The sequence below is a fragment of the Ictidomys tridecemlineatus genome, chromosome 4 (assembly GCF_052094955.1).
Source record: "Ictidomys tridecemlineatus isolate mIctTri1 chromosome 4, mIctTri1.hap1, whole genome shotgun sequence".
In the NCBI taxonomy this organism is placed as follows: Eukaryota; Metazoa; Chordata; class Mammalia; order Rodentia; family Sciuridae; genus Ictidomys; species Ictidomys tridecemlineatus.
The window spans coordinates 179,092,260-179,106,336 of NC_135480.1; the positions used below are offsets into that span (position 1 = coordinate 179,092,260).

The 14,077-nt window shown below is 38.3% G+C and overlaps 1 protein-coding gene across 1 annotated transcript in view; it reads left to right on the forward strand.

Annotated features, from left to right (window-relative positions):
- Positions 1 to 5,377, forward strand: part of Nr4a3 (nuclear receptor subfamily 4 group A member 3) — a 38,611-nt gene extending 33,234 nt beyond the window's left edge. Inside the window, exon 8 of the mRNA XM_013359036.4 lies at positions 1,990 to 5,377. Coding sequence (XP_013214490.2) covers positions 1,990 to 2,237 — 248 coding nt within the window. The 3' untranslated portion in view covers positions 2,238 to 5,377. The remainder of the gene's footprint in view (positions 1 to 1,989) is intronic.
- The last annotated feature ends 8,700 nt before the right edge of the window (positions 5,378 to 14,077 follow it).

Genomic DNA, 14,077 nt, shown 5'->3' on the forward strand with positions numbered 1-14,077 from the left:
CAGCCTGCTTTTTATGCTTTCTTTTTTTTGGGGGGGGAGGGGGAGGGCAGAACATCACAGCAGGCAGGATTTCTTTTGAAGTTCATGATTAGGTCCTTTTGAGACTGAAACCCAGGGTCTATGTATTTAGTACAGATAAGCCAAGGGGAAAGGTTTGCACCTGGGCTGATTAGCTAATAATTCCCTGGGGAAAGTAAAGGCATGCATTGCAGAGCTTGGGAATTAGGGGACTTCATTGCTCCATCTTGCAGTTGTGGTCATTGTCTTAAGGTGCATGGCATTCCACAGTGGACAGAATGCTTTCATGTAACTCCATCTTAGTTGAGCCCACAACTGCCCACAGAGGTGGGGTTTTGTTATAGTCACCACTCCATCATTCCCATTTTCCTATAAAGACACTAATCCTTAGAGAGATTAGGTCACACTTAAGTGTGTAAGTGTGCCAGTAAGTGATAGAACCAGCCCTGGAATTCAGCTCTAACTCCAAGCCCAGTACTCCTTTCTCTATACCGTGTTGCTTTGAGAAGAGACACCTGCAAATCAAAATCCACTGAGGTACCGTCCATTGCTGGCAATTATCATGGTAGCGCTTTAATGTAATAAATAGATCAGAGCTGGAAGGGATTTTAGAGGTCGTTAAATCCAACCTCCTCCCTTGACAAGGTCCTAGAGAGATAGCAACTCTCCCAAGTCATATACAACTAGCCCTTGGGGGAGATTGCAGATTTCCTTGTTCCCAGGCTTCTCTTATTTGAGACAAGAAAAGAGAAAAATGTGTGGCTAGATGCTTCGTTTTCTGATTGGCTCTTGCTTTGGGGAAATAACTTTTCAAACAAAATATCTCCAACTAAAATAACTAAATCTAGGGGAAATTAGAAACTAATGTTTGATTTCCCTTTAGAGGGATGTCTTCCATCTCTGAAGAATTATGACTTTTTACATGTAAATATAATAAAAGAAGAAAACTTTTGAGATAACAGAGACCAAGTTTGGATCTTAGGAAAGAGGCATTGCTATTTAAAGGCTGAGGGAGAGCTGGGCGACTTGTATTGGGTGTCAGACTCCTTTCTCATTCTAGGGAGATGCAGCGGTGGCTGCATATAGAATCTGCTTTGAAGATGTAGTTCAAATTCCAGCTTTTAGCAACTGGATGGCTTTGGGAAAATGTCTCAACTGTATTCAAAAAGTAGACCATAATATTTAGCATGGGGATCATTTTATATATTGTTTTAAACAATATCAGATAGTGGTTTTCCTGTGTTAGCATGTTATTAAATGCTTGCACTACATCCTTCCAGAACTCTTCCACTTCTCTTTGACTTTTCAGCCTCAATGGCAAGTTGACACATGTATTTTGTACAGAGCATCAGGTGTAGTTCAGTGGATGTTTCGAAGGGAGGGGGGAGAAAAAGAAAGAGAAAAGCTGGAATCTTCTCAATCTGGTTAGCCTGAAAACAGAATGCACTTTGGATTGGGTCTTACAGGGCAGCTCTTGCATTAGCAAATAGAACATTACAGCCTCTCCACCTCCGTCAAGTGAATTCATTTGCCTAGTTGTGTTTCTGGTTCACTCTGAAAGAGACTTGTCTACTACTGATAGGGCTTTTGTGAGACCTTAGCAGGGTAATGTATACAAAATAGTAACAGTCCTGTCATGCACTCAGCGTGGTTGTGTGCCAGAAATTGTGTGCTTCACTCATGTTATTCACCTAAGTTGGCCCTCCCAGAGTTGATCATTCTGTTCATCTCATAAGGAAATGGAGGTAAAGAAACTTCCTCAATGACAGGCAGCAAGTTAAGTGTCAGGACTGGGATTCAACCCCTGGTGTTGTTTGATACAGAGGCCAGGAACAAGCTCTCAGAGGAAAGGTAGTTTGATCGTAAAACACCATTTCAACTGGCAGGAAGGGGCTCAGACCTTGATTAGGGATTTAAAGGGTCAGGAGATACAGCCACCTCCTAAACTTGCCCTGTTCTATCCCTCTGCAGAAAGACATGGGTTAAAAGAACCAAAGAGAGTGGAGGAGCTATGCAACAAGATCACAAGCAGCTTAAAAGACCACCAGAGTAAGGGACAGGCTCTGGAGCCCACCGAGCCCAAGGTGCTGGGTGCCCTGGTAGAACTGAGGAAGATCTGCACCCTGGGCCTCCAGCGCATCTTCTACCTGAAGCTGGAAGACTTGGTGGCTCCGCCTTCCATCATCGACAAGCTCTTCCTGGATACCCTACCTTTCTAAGCCGGAGCAGCCTGAGCAAGGAGCAGCTTCTTCTGCTGGCACCTGCTTGCCAAGCAGCAAAGGGATGGGTCTGGACACTATCACTTTCTGTCCTTCCTTCAGAGAAAAAGCAGCTCCTGTAAAAGGCAAAAGACTTCTTCTTCTTTGTGGTTTTTTTTTTTCTTTTTTCTTTTTTCTTTCTTTTTTTTTGTTCTGGCAACTTTCCTTACAACCTAAAGCCAGAAAACTTGCAGAGAATTGTGTTGGGGTTGTGTTTTATAATTAGGCTTTGGAGGGTGGGGCTGGAGGGGTATAGTTCATGAGGGTTTTCTAAGAAATTGCTAAAAAAGCACTTTTGGATGATGCTATCCCAGCAGGAAAAAAGAAGAGGAAGAAAAAGAAGAAGAAGAAGAAGAGAAAAGGATAATATAACTGTTTAAAACTCTTCCTGGGGAATACAATTATGGTTGCTTTGTATTTAAAAACAAGAACAGCCAAGGGTTGTTCACCAGGGTAGGATGTGTCTTAAGACTGATCCCTTTAGATCATACTTCCTGTACGTATGTGGTGCAAACAAGGCAGAAATTCCCTTTTCTTAATTTCTTTCAATTATTTTAACTAATGATGAAAGAATGAAGGATTACCTACAAATCAGACATAGCAAAATGATAATGGCCGTTCGCTTCCATATACAAGTGCAATTTTTTAAAGTGCTGTCTTATTAAGTCTTGTTCATGAACTCTCCTTTATTTTCTATGGAAATAAAAAGGAGGCAGTCATGTTAGCAAGTGACATGCTAATGTTCCTAGCAAAAGGCTCTATCCACCCACCCTGTAGAACCCTTCTAAGATCGGGCCCATCCAAGACTTTTTGGGCATTCTTGATAGAACTAGATCCCTGCTGACTGTTCAGCTGTCCCAAAAGGGGATCAGATTATAAAATGGATTATATACACCTGTTCTGGTTGTGTTCCATAGACCCCACCAGAGTGTTCTAAACTTGCTTCAGTTGTAGCAGCTTACTGATACATTCATTCAAAAGCCAGAGAGGAGCATTTGATGAATCAGTCAAGTATTTGATCCCCAGATGAAACATGCGAATGAGTAGAAACTGGGTCATACAGGGTAAGCACCAGGGACAATAAGGATTTTTATATATAAAATTTAATTTTTGTTATTGATTAAAGAGACAATTTTGGAGAGTAAGCAAGTCTTCTTTTTTAAAAAAATAGTATTAATGTGAGTACTAGAAGAAATTAGTGGGCTGCGTTTCAACATTCCGTGTTCGTACTCCCTTTTGTATGTTTCTACTGTTAATGCCATATGATTATGAGATAATTTGTTGCAGTGTCCTTATTTGTATAAACATTTGTATGCACGTTATATTGTAATAGCTTTGCCTGTATTTATTGCAAGACCACCAGCTCGTGGAAGCTGAGTTACAGAATAATTAAATGGGGTGTTCACAGTGACTTGGATACACCAATTAGAAATTAAATAAACAAATATATATATATATATATATAAATATAGCAGGTTACATATATATATTTATAATGTGTCTTTTTATTAACCATTTGTACAATAAATGTCACTTCCCATGCCGTTATTTTATGGTTCATTTGCAGTGACTTTTAAGGCAGTACTGTTTAGCACTTTGATATTAAAATTTTGCTTATGTTTTGCTAAATTCAAATAATGTTTGAAAATTTTTAGGTCTAAAAGTCTTTATATTATATACTCTGTATCAAGTCAAAATATCTTTGGCCATTTTGCTAAGAAACAAACTTTGAATGTCAAACTGATGTCACAGTAGTTTTTGTTAGCTTTAAATCATTTTTGCTTTAGTCTTTTTAAAGGAAAAATAACAAAACTATGCTGTTTATATTGTCATTAAATTATACAATCAAATGCCAAATGAATTGCCTAATTGCTGCAAAGTATAACCCAGATAGCAAATCATATACTTTCTTTTCCAAGAGTCATTCTGATATTTGATCATGTATTATGTTTGTGTAAGCTTTTATGAAAGATTATTATTTTTATATCAAGATGATAGGGCCTGGAATGTTAGGATTTTGAAATGTTAGATTTGCAAAGGGCCTGACTTGTAAAACAGTCCAACTTCCTGAAATTCATAGAGGAGAAAACTGGGGCCCATCGAGGGATACAGAGTTACCCAAGGACAAACAGCTAGTAACAGAATCAAGACTAAGACTTAATTCACCTTCCATAGTCTTTCTTTCTCAACTTACTGCATCTATAGAAAAACAGGCTTTTACACATAACCATTAATATTAACATTTTACCTGAAGATAACCATGAATAAGGTAGTACTTTTGCTTTAATTTTTGAGCCTATATGCAAACATAATAAACATTATTAAATATCAGGAAAGCTAACATTTCATACAAGATAGCTTCAGACCAAATTCAAATTGAATTTGAATAAATTAGAAGTACTGTGCATACATAACCTTCTTGTGCACCATGAGTATTTGGAAAGTTAATCCTTGTTTTGTCATGTCTGTGAAGGAAAAGCAAAGCAAAACAAAAACACAGAGCCCTAGAGAAATGCTGTTACTTTTTTTTTTTTTTAACATCCTTCAGATCTAAGGAAAAGGACTTTTTTTTAGCCCTCCTATCTATTGATTGCAAGGCATGAAGAAGCTTTTCTAGTTATAGGTCCAGACACCAGTGCTGAAAATAAAGATGATAGCCAGTGTTCTTCTGTCTTCCATAGTTACTACAACTATGAGAGCCTCCCAAGTCAGCGATCAATTCAACTCTCTCTCTCTCTCTCTCTCTCTCTCTCTCTCTCTCTCTCTCTCTTTTTTTTGTCTTAATGTTGACACACCAGTGTACAGAGTGGATGACCACACTAGCTCAGAAGAGGACAAGAAGCATTGAAGCAGGTGATTCTTCCCCTTGTGGGAGAGCTCTCTCAGTGTGAACATGCCTTCCGTGGGCGGAAATCAGGAATCCACCAGCTGTTAATGGAGAGTGCCTTGCTTTTATTTCAGATAGCAGAGTTTTCCCAAGTTCCTCTGCTCCTCCAACAGCATTGCTCTTTAGTGTGTGTTAACCTGTGGTTTGAAAGAAATGCTCTTGTACATTAACAATGTAAATTTAAACGATTAAATTAAATTACATTTTACCAATGGCTGCTGGTGTGTTGAATAAGCATGCTTCATTTAACAGTTTTCTCTTAATCATTTATATAATAGTATTTGCTGTGAACTCTTAAGCACATCCCAAAATGGATTTTTTAAAAGGCTTAGTAATGCTGAAAAATTAATAGGCATTCTGAATTGGAAATAGATTAAACCTCACTGATTGGAAAGAAGGACACTCTAAATTCAATAACCATTTATTGACTACTTCCTGGGGGCAAAGCTCTCCTGGGTGCTCTGAGGAACACACACACAATGTGTGAAACTCCATTTCTCTTCCAACTGTACATAATTTAAATAGAGCTAACAATTTGTTGCCTAACAGTATTTCTTTCTTTCTTTTTTTTTTTTTTTTTGGTACTGGGAATTGAACCTAGGAGCGCTTAACCAGTGAGCCACATCGCCAGTCCTCTTTATTCTTATTTTTTAAATTTTGAGACAGGGTCTCACTAAGTTGTTTAGGGCCTCACTAACTTGGGGGGCTGGCTTTGAACAGCTTCAGCCTCCTGAGCCCCTGGGATTATAGGTGAGCACCACCATGCCCAGTGCCATTCCTTTAGAGGTACAGAGGATTTATTTTTAAATTAAGATGACAGGATATTAATTTTTCGTGAATGAAAATTGACAAGAATCAGGGATACAGCTCTCAAAGACTGAGCAGTGCTCTGCCTTATTGTTTAAGCCATTGCTACTTTGTTGCTCAGAACCCCCTTCTTTGTGGGAGATACTCATCAACTTTTATTCAACTCTACACAAACCATCAAATATTCTCAGTCCAAATTTTTTTTGTATGGTGATGGCTCAAAAATAAAAATGTGGGGGTTCTCCTAATTTAGTTCATCAGTTCATGCTTAGGTATATTCTGTGACATTCAATATGTGGCCTAGGAGCCAAACCTGTCTTGCTGTGGCTTTACAGGAATTTATCAGCTATAAAATATGATTAGTAAGAAGGAGAGATGCAGTGGAACACCATTTGCATATGAATCGGAGCATAGATGCTTGACTAAAAATAAAAAAGTAAAGAAGAAAGGGTTAAGCTCCCTCTTTGGGGACCATAGGGAGAAAGGCCTCATTGGAGTGGGAAGGACAAGAAAGTCAAGGCTAAGTAAGGACCATTTGACCATAGCTGAATTTCTATAAGCTAAATACACAAAAGTAAAGAAATTCATCATTGACTCTTCAATTATAGCAAAATACACATTATATAACATTTATCATCCAAACCATTCTTGAGTGTACCATTCAATAGTATTATGGACATTTGCATTATGCATCCAATCTCCAGAACTTATTCTTCTTGCAAAACTAAAATTGTACCCATGAAATAATAATTCCTCACTCCCCCATCCAAACAGCCTGGCTACTGCTAATTCTACCTTCTCCTGTGAATCTGCCTGCTCATTTAAATTGAATCATACAGGATCTGTCCTTTTCTGACCAACTTATTTCACTTACTGTATTATTTAGCATGTGTCAGAATTCCCTTCTTCTTTGAGGCTGAAACTGTTCCATTGTCCATATATATCACTTTTTGCTATCCATTGATGGATGCTTGGGTTACTTTTAACTCTTGACTATTGTGAGCAATACTGCTATGAACGTGGGTGTATAAATATCTCTTTCATACTTTGCTTTCTACTCTTTTGGCTAATTGTTGACTTTTGAGCTTAAGTATGATTTAAATGCTTTCTAAGGATAATCTTGATTTTATGTGGTTTTGGTTTTGTTTTTGTTTTAGGTACTGATTTCAGGAGATCCCCATTTCCTTCTTTCACAAAATGTCTGAGATTGCTCTGCAAGCAAGGATGTTTATAAACCTTTGTTTTATGGCTAGAATAAAACTGAAAGAACTAAAAACCTAAGAGGCTTAATACCTGTCCAAATATTTTTCTTTGAAAAGGGCCCAACTAATCCATCAAGTGTCAAAGGGAATTTCTGTACCTTCTTTTATTTGATACCCCTCACCCTGAATAAAATTATTCAAGAAATGCTTCAGAAAATTCTTCCCCAGGATTGTGTCTGAGTTGCTCTGTGACATTGACATGGGCAATATTTTGTTTGGCTTGTGTCACAAGCACACTGTCATTTCAGTTTTATTATTTCTGTCTTTGACCCATTTCCTGGCTCCATCAGTGAGCCCAGGGATCATCAGTCCCTTTGATTACCTGCAGTGATACTGGTTGACCCCCAAGCTGGGCCTCAAAGGGTATTTGATTTGAGGGAAAGAGGAGAGAGACCTAATGTTTATTAAGTATCCATAGCGTGCATGAGATATTCTAGTATATTCTAGTAAGCACAATTATCCGTGATCTCATTTGATGCCTTCTACCTCTAAGACAGCATGATTATCAGTCTGAAAATGAGGAAAGAAGCTGAAAGAAGTTAAGCACCTAGCCTCAGATCCCACAGCTAGTGGGTGGCATTGGAACACATATAGGTGCAGCTCTCCCACCCTGACTGCCTTCCTGGAGACCCCTGCTCCTCCCCAGAACACAGAGTCACATAACCTTAATTCCCTGCTCATCAGCAAAAGGTAAGAACCCTCTGAGCACCAAAGCTACTGTCCAAACGCTGACTCAACCTCATTTTCTCTTTCTCTTGAACTTAACCACTTGTATTGGTATTTTTTTAGATTCCTGGACTCCACAGGCCCCCAATGAACTCTCCTCAGTTCTCAAACTCTGTTCCTCACTGGTCTTAGACGCACTGAGCCATGTGATAATGAGGGCTTGCTCTGCTCTGGGAGTCCCCTCGGGGGCTTCCCCATCTAACTGCAAACACTTTCACCATCATCCAATCATGCTTCTCTGCTTTGGGCCAAGCTCCCAATTTCCAAGTGATTTAAAACTTTCACACAGGCTCTAGTATCAACAGCTTCAAAGTTGTCCTCCTTTGAACTCTGCCACCACCTCTATCCCCTTTTGGCCACTTTCACCAAACCTACAACCACCAAATCCATCACCCACAAGATCTGCTTTCATCATCCCCTCAGAGAGCTGCTGGGACAGTGCAGAGATTCAAGCAATCACTGTACATCTTGGAGTCGTTCTCTTTCGAGCAGACTGGACTTTATTTTGCCCTGTGAATTTATGAGTCCCTTAACACACTTTCTATCTTTAATTTCTAAAACCCTCATTCCAGCCCCCCAGCCATTTTATCCTTGCTCAATTTTCCCTGCCGGTTTTTAATCAATTGCTCAGAACTATACAAAAATGATTTTTAAGTCTCATGATGTGCTAAATAATGATGTCTCTGTCAAGGACAAATCACATACACAACAGAGGTCCCATAAGATTATAATGGAATATAATTTGCTTCATTTCAGCAAATTATATTGCATGCATGTATGATTATGGTAAAATGAACCCTACTATTAGTATAACTATAATGCACTAATAAAAACATTAAAATGAAAAATAAGTTGAGATCAAAAAAACCACTTCAATAAAGTCACTTATTATTTCTTAAAAAAAAAAGAAAAGACTATAATGGAGCTAAAACATTCCCATTCCCAGTGACACTGTAGTCGTCATATTGTCTCAGGGTGATGCATGACCCACTGTGGTGACGCTGGGGAAACAAAACTGCTGTACTGCCAGTCACATGAAAATATAGTGCATACAATTATGTACAGTACATACTACCTGAAGACAACCAATGACTAAGCTCCTGGCTTCTGTACTTACTATATTATCCTTTTTTAAATCAGTATTTTGGAATATACTCTTTCTAATCATTAGGAAAAAAAAAAAGTTTACCACAGACATCAGACATCTCATGTTTACTGCATCCCTTGATTGCATCAGAGGCCACGCAGAGTGACCTGCCTACACCATCTGGGTTTGAGTAAGCACACTTTGGTGTTTGCATAATTGACAAGTCACCTCCCACCTTAAAATATACCCCTGTCATTAAGCAATGCATGACTGTATAAATGCACACACATACAAACACACAAGTATACTGTCTAACACAGCTGATCTTATTTTTCTTTATCCACATTCACATATTTAAGGTGTTTTCTTTCCTTAAAATAATAGTCATCCTTATAGTTGTGTTTTTATTTTTCACACTGCCAAGATTCTATGGGAAATTAAAATAGTATATAATTGGAAATACATAAACTAACTACAATGAAAAAAGGAAAATATGTCATATGTAGAAAAAATGAAAGTGATTTTAAAGCATTTTATATATACAAAAGAATATTTAATCACACAAAAGAATAATACAACAAACGTCTTTGAACTTACCATGCACCTCAACAACTGAGTCTGCATGCTTCCCACTGCATATTCCCAATGCTGTATATTACCTTTCTTAATGCATGTCCCTGTTCCCCCCACCATTCTGAATGTTGGTTTGCCACTGAATGTGTATACATATGCAATCCTAACAACTTATTGTTTAGATTTACTTATTTTTTAATTTTATACCATTGGTAACATAAGGTGTGTATTCTTCAGCAACTTGATTTTTTTCTTTGCTCAAAATTATATTTGACATTTATCTATGGTGTTGTACAGCTAATTCATTAATTTTCAATGCTGTATATTACCTTTCTTAATATGCTGTAATTCTCTAATCACTTTTCTATCAGTGGATATTTAAGTTGTTTTAGGGTTCTTGCTATTACAAGTTTGATGTGATGATTTTTATACATGTCTCCTCATAAACACAGGCAAGAATTCCTCTAGGCTGGTGGTTTTGAAAGTGTAGTCCCAGGATCAGCAGCATAAGCATCATCTGGCACCTTTCTAAAAATGTAAATTCTTGGGCTTCTCCACCAACCTACTAAGTCAGAAACTCTGGGGGAGAGCTCAGCAATCCGCTTTAATAAGCCTTCCAGGAAATAATGATACGTGCTAAAGTGTGAGACCTACAGCTCTGGGACTTCTAAGAAGTAGAATTACAAGATTCCTGGGTATGTGAACCATATTCTTTACTAGTTATACCAATTTTCTTCAAAAGTGGTTGAATCAATTCATTCCCACCAACAATGCATGAGATTCCCTATGGTTCTACACCTTCCCCAACACTTAGATTTGTCAGAATTTCTTATGATTGCTAATCCAGCGGTTACACAATTCATTGTGCTTTATATCTATTTTTTTTAGAGAACAAACTTAATATGTTCAAAATTATCCATTCCCCTTCCATTCAGAAACTCCTCTCCCCTCCTCTCTTCTTCTTTCCTATTTCCCCACTTCTGAGATGGAGTCTTTCCTGCCATCTTGTAGGCTAGAAATCTGGGTACTATGTTATATATGCAGCCCCCTCTTCTGGATGGCTCTTGACAGTGGCTTCTATTCTAGAGACATCATGGTTGTCTGCCCTAGAGAGTGGCTCTACAAGTGGAAATGTCAACTTGGAGAAGTCTCAAGTGTCACAATAGGTGACATTTTAAGATAGTTTATAAACAACAGCTGGCCTTAAACTAAGTCTTATTTTGTGCTGGGGTTGTGGCTCAGTGGTCGAGCGCTCACCTAGCATGTGCAAAGCCCTGGGTTCAATCCTCAGCACCACATGAAAATAAATAAATAAAAATAAAGGTATTGTGTCTAACTATAATTAAAAAATAATTTTTTTTTTAAAAAAATAAGTCTGATTTGTATTGTAACTCACAAGTTAGTGAGGGCCTTTTCTTCTTGGGATCCAATGGGGAATATTTTGACCCAAACAGGGAAGCACAAAGACACCCCCACCCACACAAGTTGTCTATAATTTCTGCCAGTTTTTACACTAGCTCTGGCTTTGGGCTCCCACTTCTGTTTGCTTAGCTCTGGGAATGGATTTCCTTGTCTCTGTTTCTGGTGTTGCTCTAGAAATAAGAATCAGATATTTTGCATAATTTCCATTTATAAAGAATAAATAATACTTTTCCAGCTTCTAGAAATATATTCCAGTGCTAGAAATCTATTTTAAGTGTTTTTTACCTTTTCTCCTTCATTCCTCTATCTGTCCTTCCATCTGGAACACGGATGCCACCTTAGACCATGAAGATAAGGGTATCTTCTAGGGATTGTAGGAAAACAAGATGGAAGGAATTGTGTCCCTGAGGGTTTTGGAAGTATCGCTACACTGTCAGCTCTGGTTTACTTAAAACTGGAGTTCTTGTGAGAGATAAATTAACTCCTTATTAAACCAATGTTGTTTTGGGTTTTTGTTTTAACTCAAAGCTGAACTATATCCCAACGACACACAGGTTGCAATAAACACGGCTTATCTACAGCACAGGTGAAAAAAAGTATTGCAAATAATGACTTAATGTGAACCACACGTGTCTTAAAAATATTTAAAGAAAAGTCAAGGGCTGGGGATGTGGCTCAAGCGGTAGCACGCTCGCCTGGCATGCGTGTGGCCCAGGTTTGATCCTCAACACCAAATACAAACAAGATGTTGTGTCCGCCGAAACTAAAAATAAATAAATAAATATTTTTTTAAAAAGTCAAGATATTTATGATCGCAATTATTTGCTCCTTATTCATTTAACATTGAATTAGGCCATGTGTTCTTGCTTCCTCATAACCTCATAGGTAGGCCCATCCCCTGGAGATTATAGTTCTTTGTGTTGTGTTTCTGTCTTATTCACTTCTAACTTCACCTTTATCCCTAACATCTTATTTGGCATTTTCTAATCCCTGTTCCTGTTCCAGGCCCTATTGTGGGTGCCAGGGCCATCTATGGATTAGGTGCCCTTGGGTTGTCTCTGGTCCAGTTGATTTGGTCAAGGAAGAAAATGTATTGACCTCTCAGAAAATTCTGTGATTTGAGTAGTTTCACTCTGCAGGGGTTGTGAATACATTGGCACCACCCCTATCAAGTAGGAATCTTGACTTGGTGTATGAGACCAACTGTGGGGAGGCAAGTTTGGTAGAACCATTTCTTTTTTTTTTTTTTTATCTCCTTAGTGCCTAGCACAATGCCTAGTTCACTGGAAACCCCAAGAAAATTCTTGTTGAGTGAATTCAAGTGAATTCCTTAGAAAACCAATTCATTAAACTCATATTGGAATGCATAGTCAACAGCTCCCATGTTTAAAAACTATCAGCATGATTTGTGGCAACTTCTGATTTACTTCATTGATGGGGTTGGGGAGGTTAAAAAAAATGTGTCCCCTTCCCAAGAAAGGAAAACCATGTCATGATTTTTAAAGTTGTTATTCAGAGCCAGTGTCTAGTTTCATCTTTTTCTGAACTTTAGTGCAGAAAGAGAGAGAAAAAAAAAATCAACACAACCCCAAGGAAGGTTTGTTTTTTCCTTTCCTTTAGAAAGCAGCTGTCAGTTTAACTTATCCCAAAATACTGTCAGTGATGAGCATGACTGAAAATGCGTTTTATCTGTAATTAGAGAGATTACATTAAACACTATTATTTGCAGACACACATTGAATTAACCCTAATCGAGGCTAGCAAATAGTAGAGCCTGCCTATTTTTCGCCTCAAAATTTTTAGAAAATTGTGACAGTTGACACACGAGGGACAATGCTGACGAGATTTCTTTCCATCAAATGCCAGACAGTAATTGTAATTGCTTTTAAAAATGTTTTAAGCAGTTTCGTTAGTAAATCAGAAGTTGCCACAAATCATGCTGATAGTTTCTAAACATGGGGGCTGTTGACTGTGCATTCCAATATGAGTTTAATGAATTGATTTTCTAAGGAATTTAACTTTGCATCTGTTTTCAGGTGTAATTAATTCACTCTGATTAATGTGATTAGCATGGATATCAGTGGATTACACATGATGCCCTTTATTTATTCACTTATTTTTAATCTGCCACAATGTCCTCTGGGAAATTATGTAAGTGATTTCGGGGGACACATCATGCTGGTGGCTCAGATCACATCGGATTTCTGTAAAAGAATCCTGGTAGGAATTCACTGATTATTCAAAGACGGTGCAGCAATGTACTTTTGTTTGAGGGACTTATTGAAGTTTACACAGTCCCTGCCTTTAAGGAGCTTATAATCCAGAGGGGATGATGAGACAAACATTCCAATGCAAGTCACTCACGAGGAACAACTTCTTTCTCTGAGCACCCCTCCCTGGCTCTCCTAAAATAATGCTATTATTTGGGTATATCAGTGGTTCTTCTCTGTGCTAACACTTCTCACTCCCCTGAGCAGTTCCATATATGGCTTTAACTACTGTTCCCAAATCTGCATCTCCAACGCAGTCTTATTTTGAGCTTCAGACCTGGGGGTGACAGAAGCTTCCATCAAGATACCCCAAAGGTACTTCAGACTCAACATATCAGATCTAAATTGATGTCAGCCTAAATTCCTCCCAAACTTGCTCCTCTTCCTGTATTTCCAAGCCCTGTAAATGTCTCCTCCATCCATCCATCCATCCAAGCTCAACTATTACCATAAATTTCAGAACAGAAAGGCATTCATTTATTTCCCAGGGTTCTCAAACTTTCATATTCATCTTTAATATTCACTGAAATCTTCTGGAAATCTTACTAAAACGTACTTTTTGACACTCCTGCCCAGAGATTCTGAATCAGTAGTCTGGAGTGGGGCACATGAATGTGTATTTCTTATAAGCTCACAGATGGCACCAATGCTTTTGGGCAAGGAACCATATTTTGAGAACCACTCCCTTATGTGAATAGCCATTTCTAGAGCATGAAGCCTGGGAGAAAATCTCCTCTGAGTATTCAGAGACAATATTAAGAAACGAA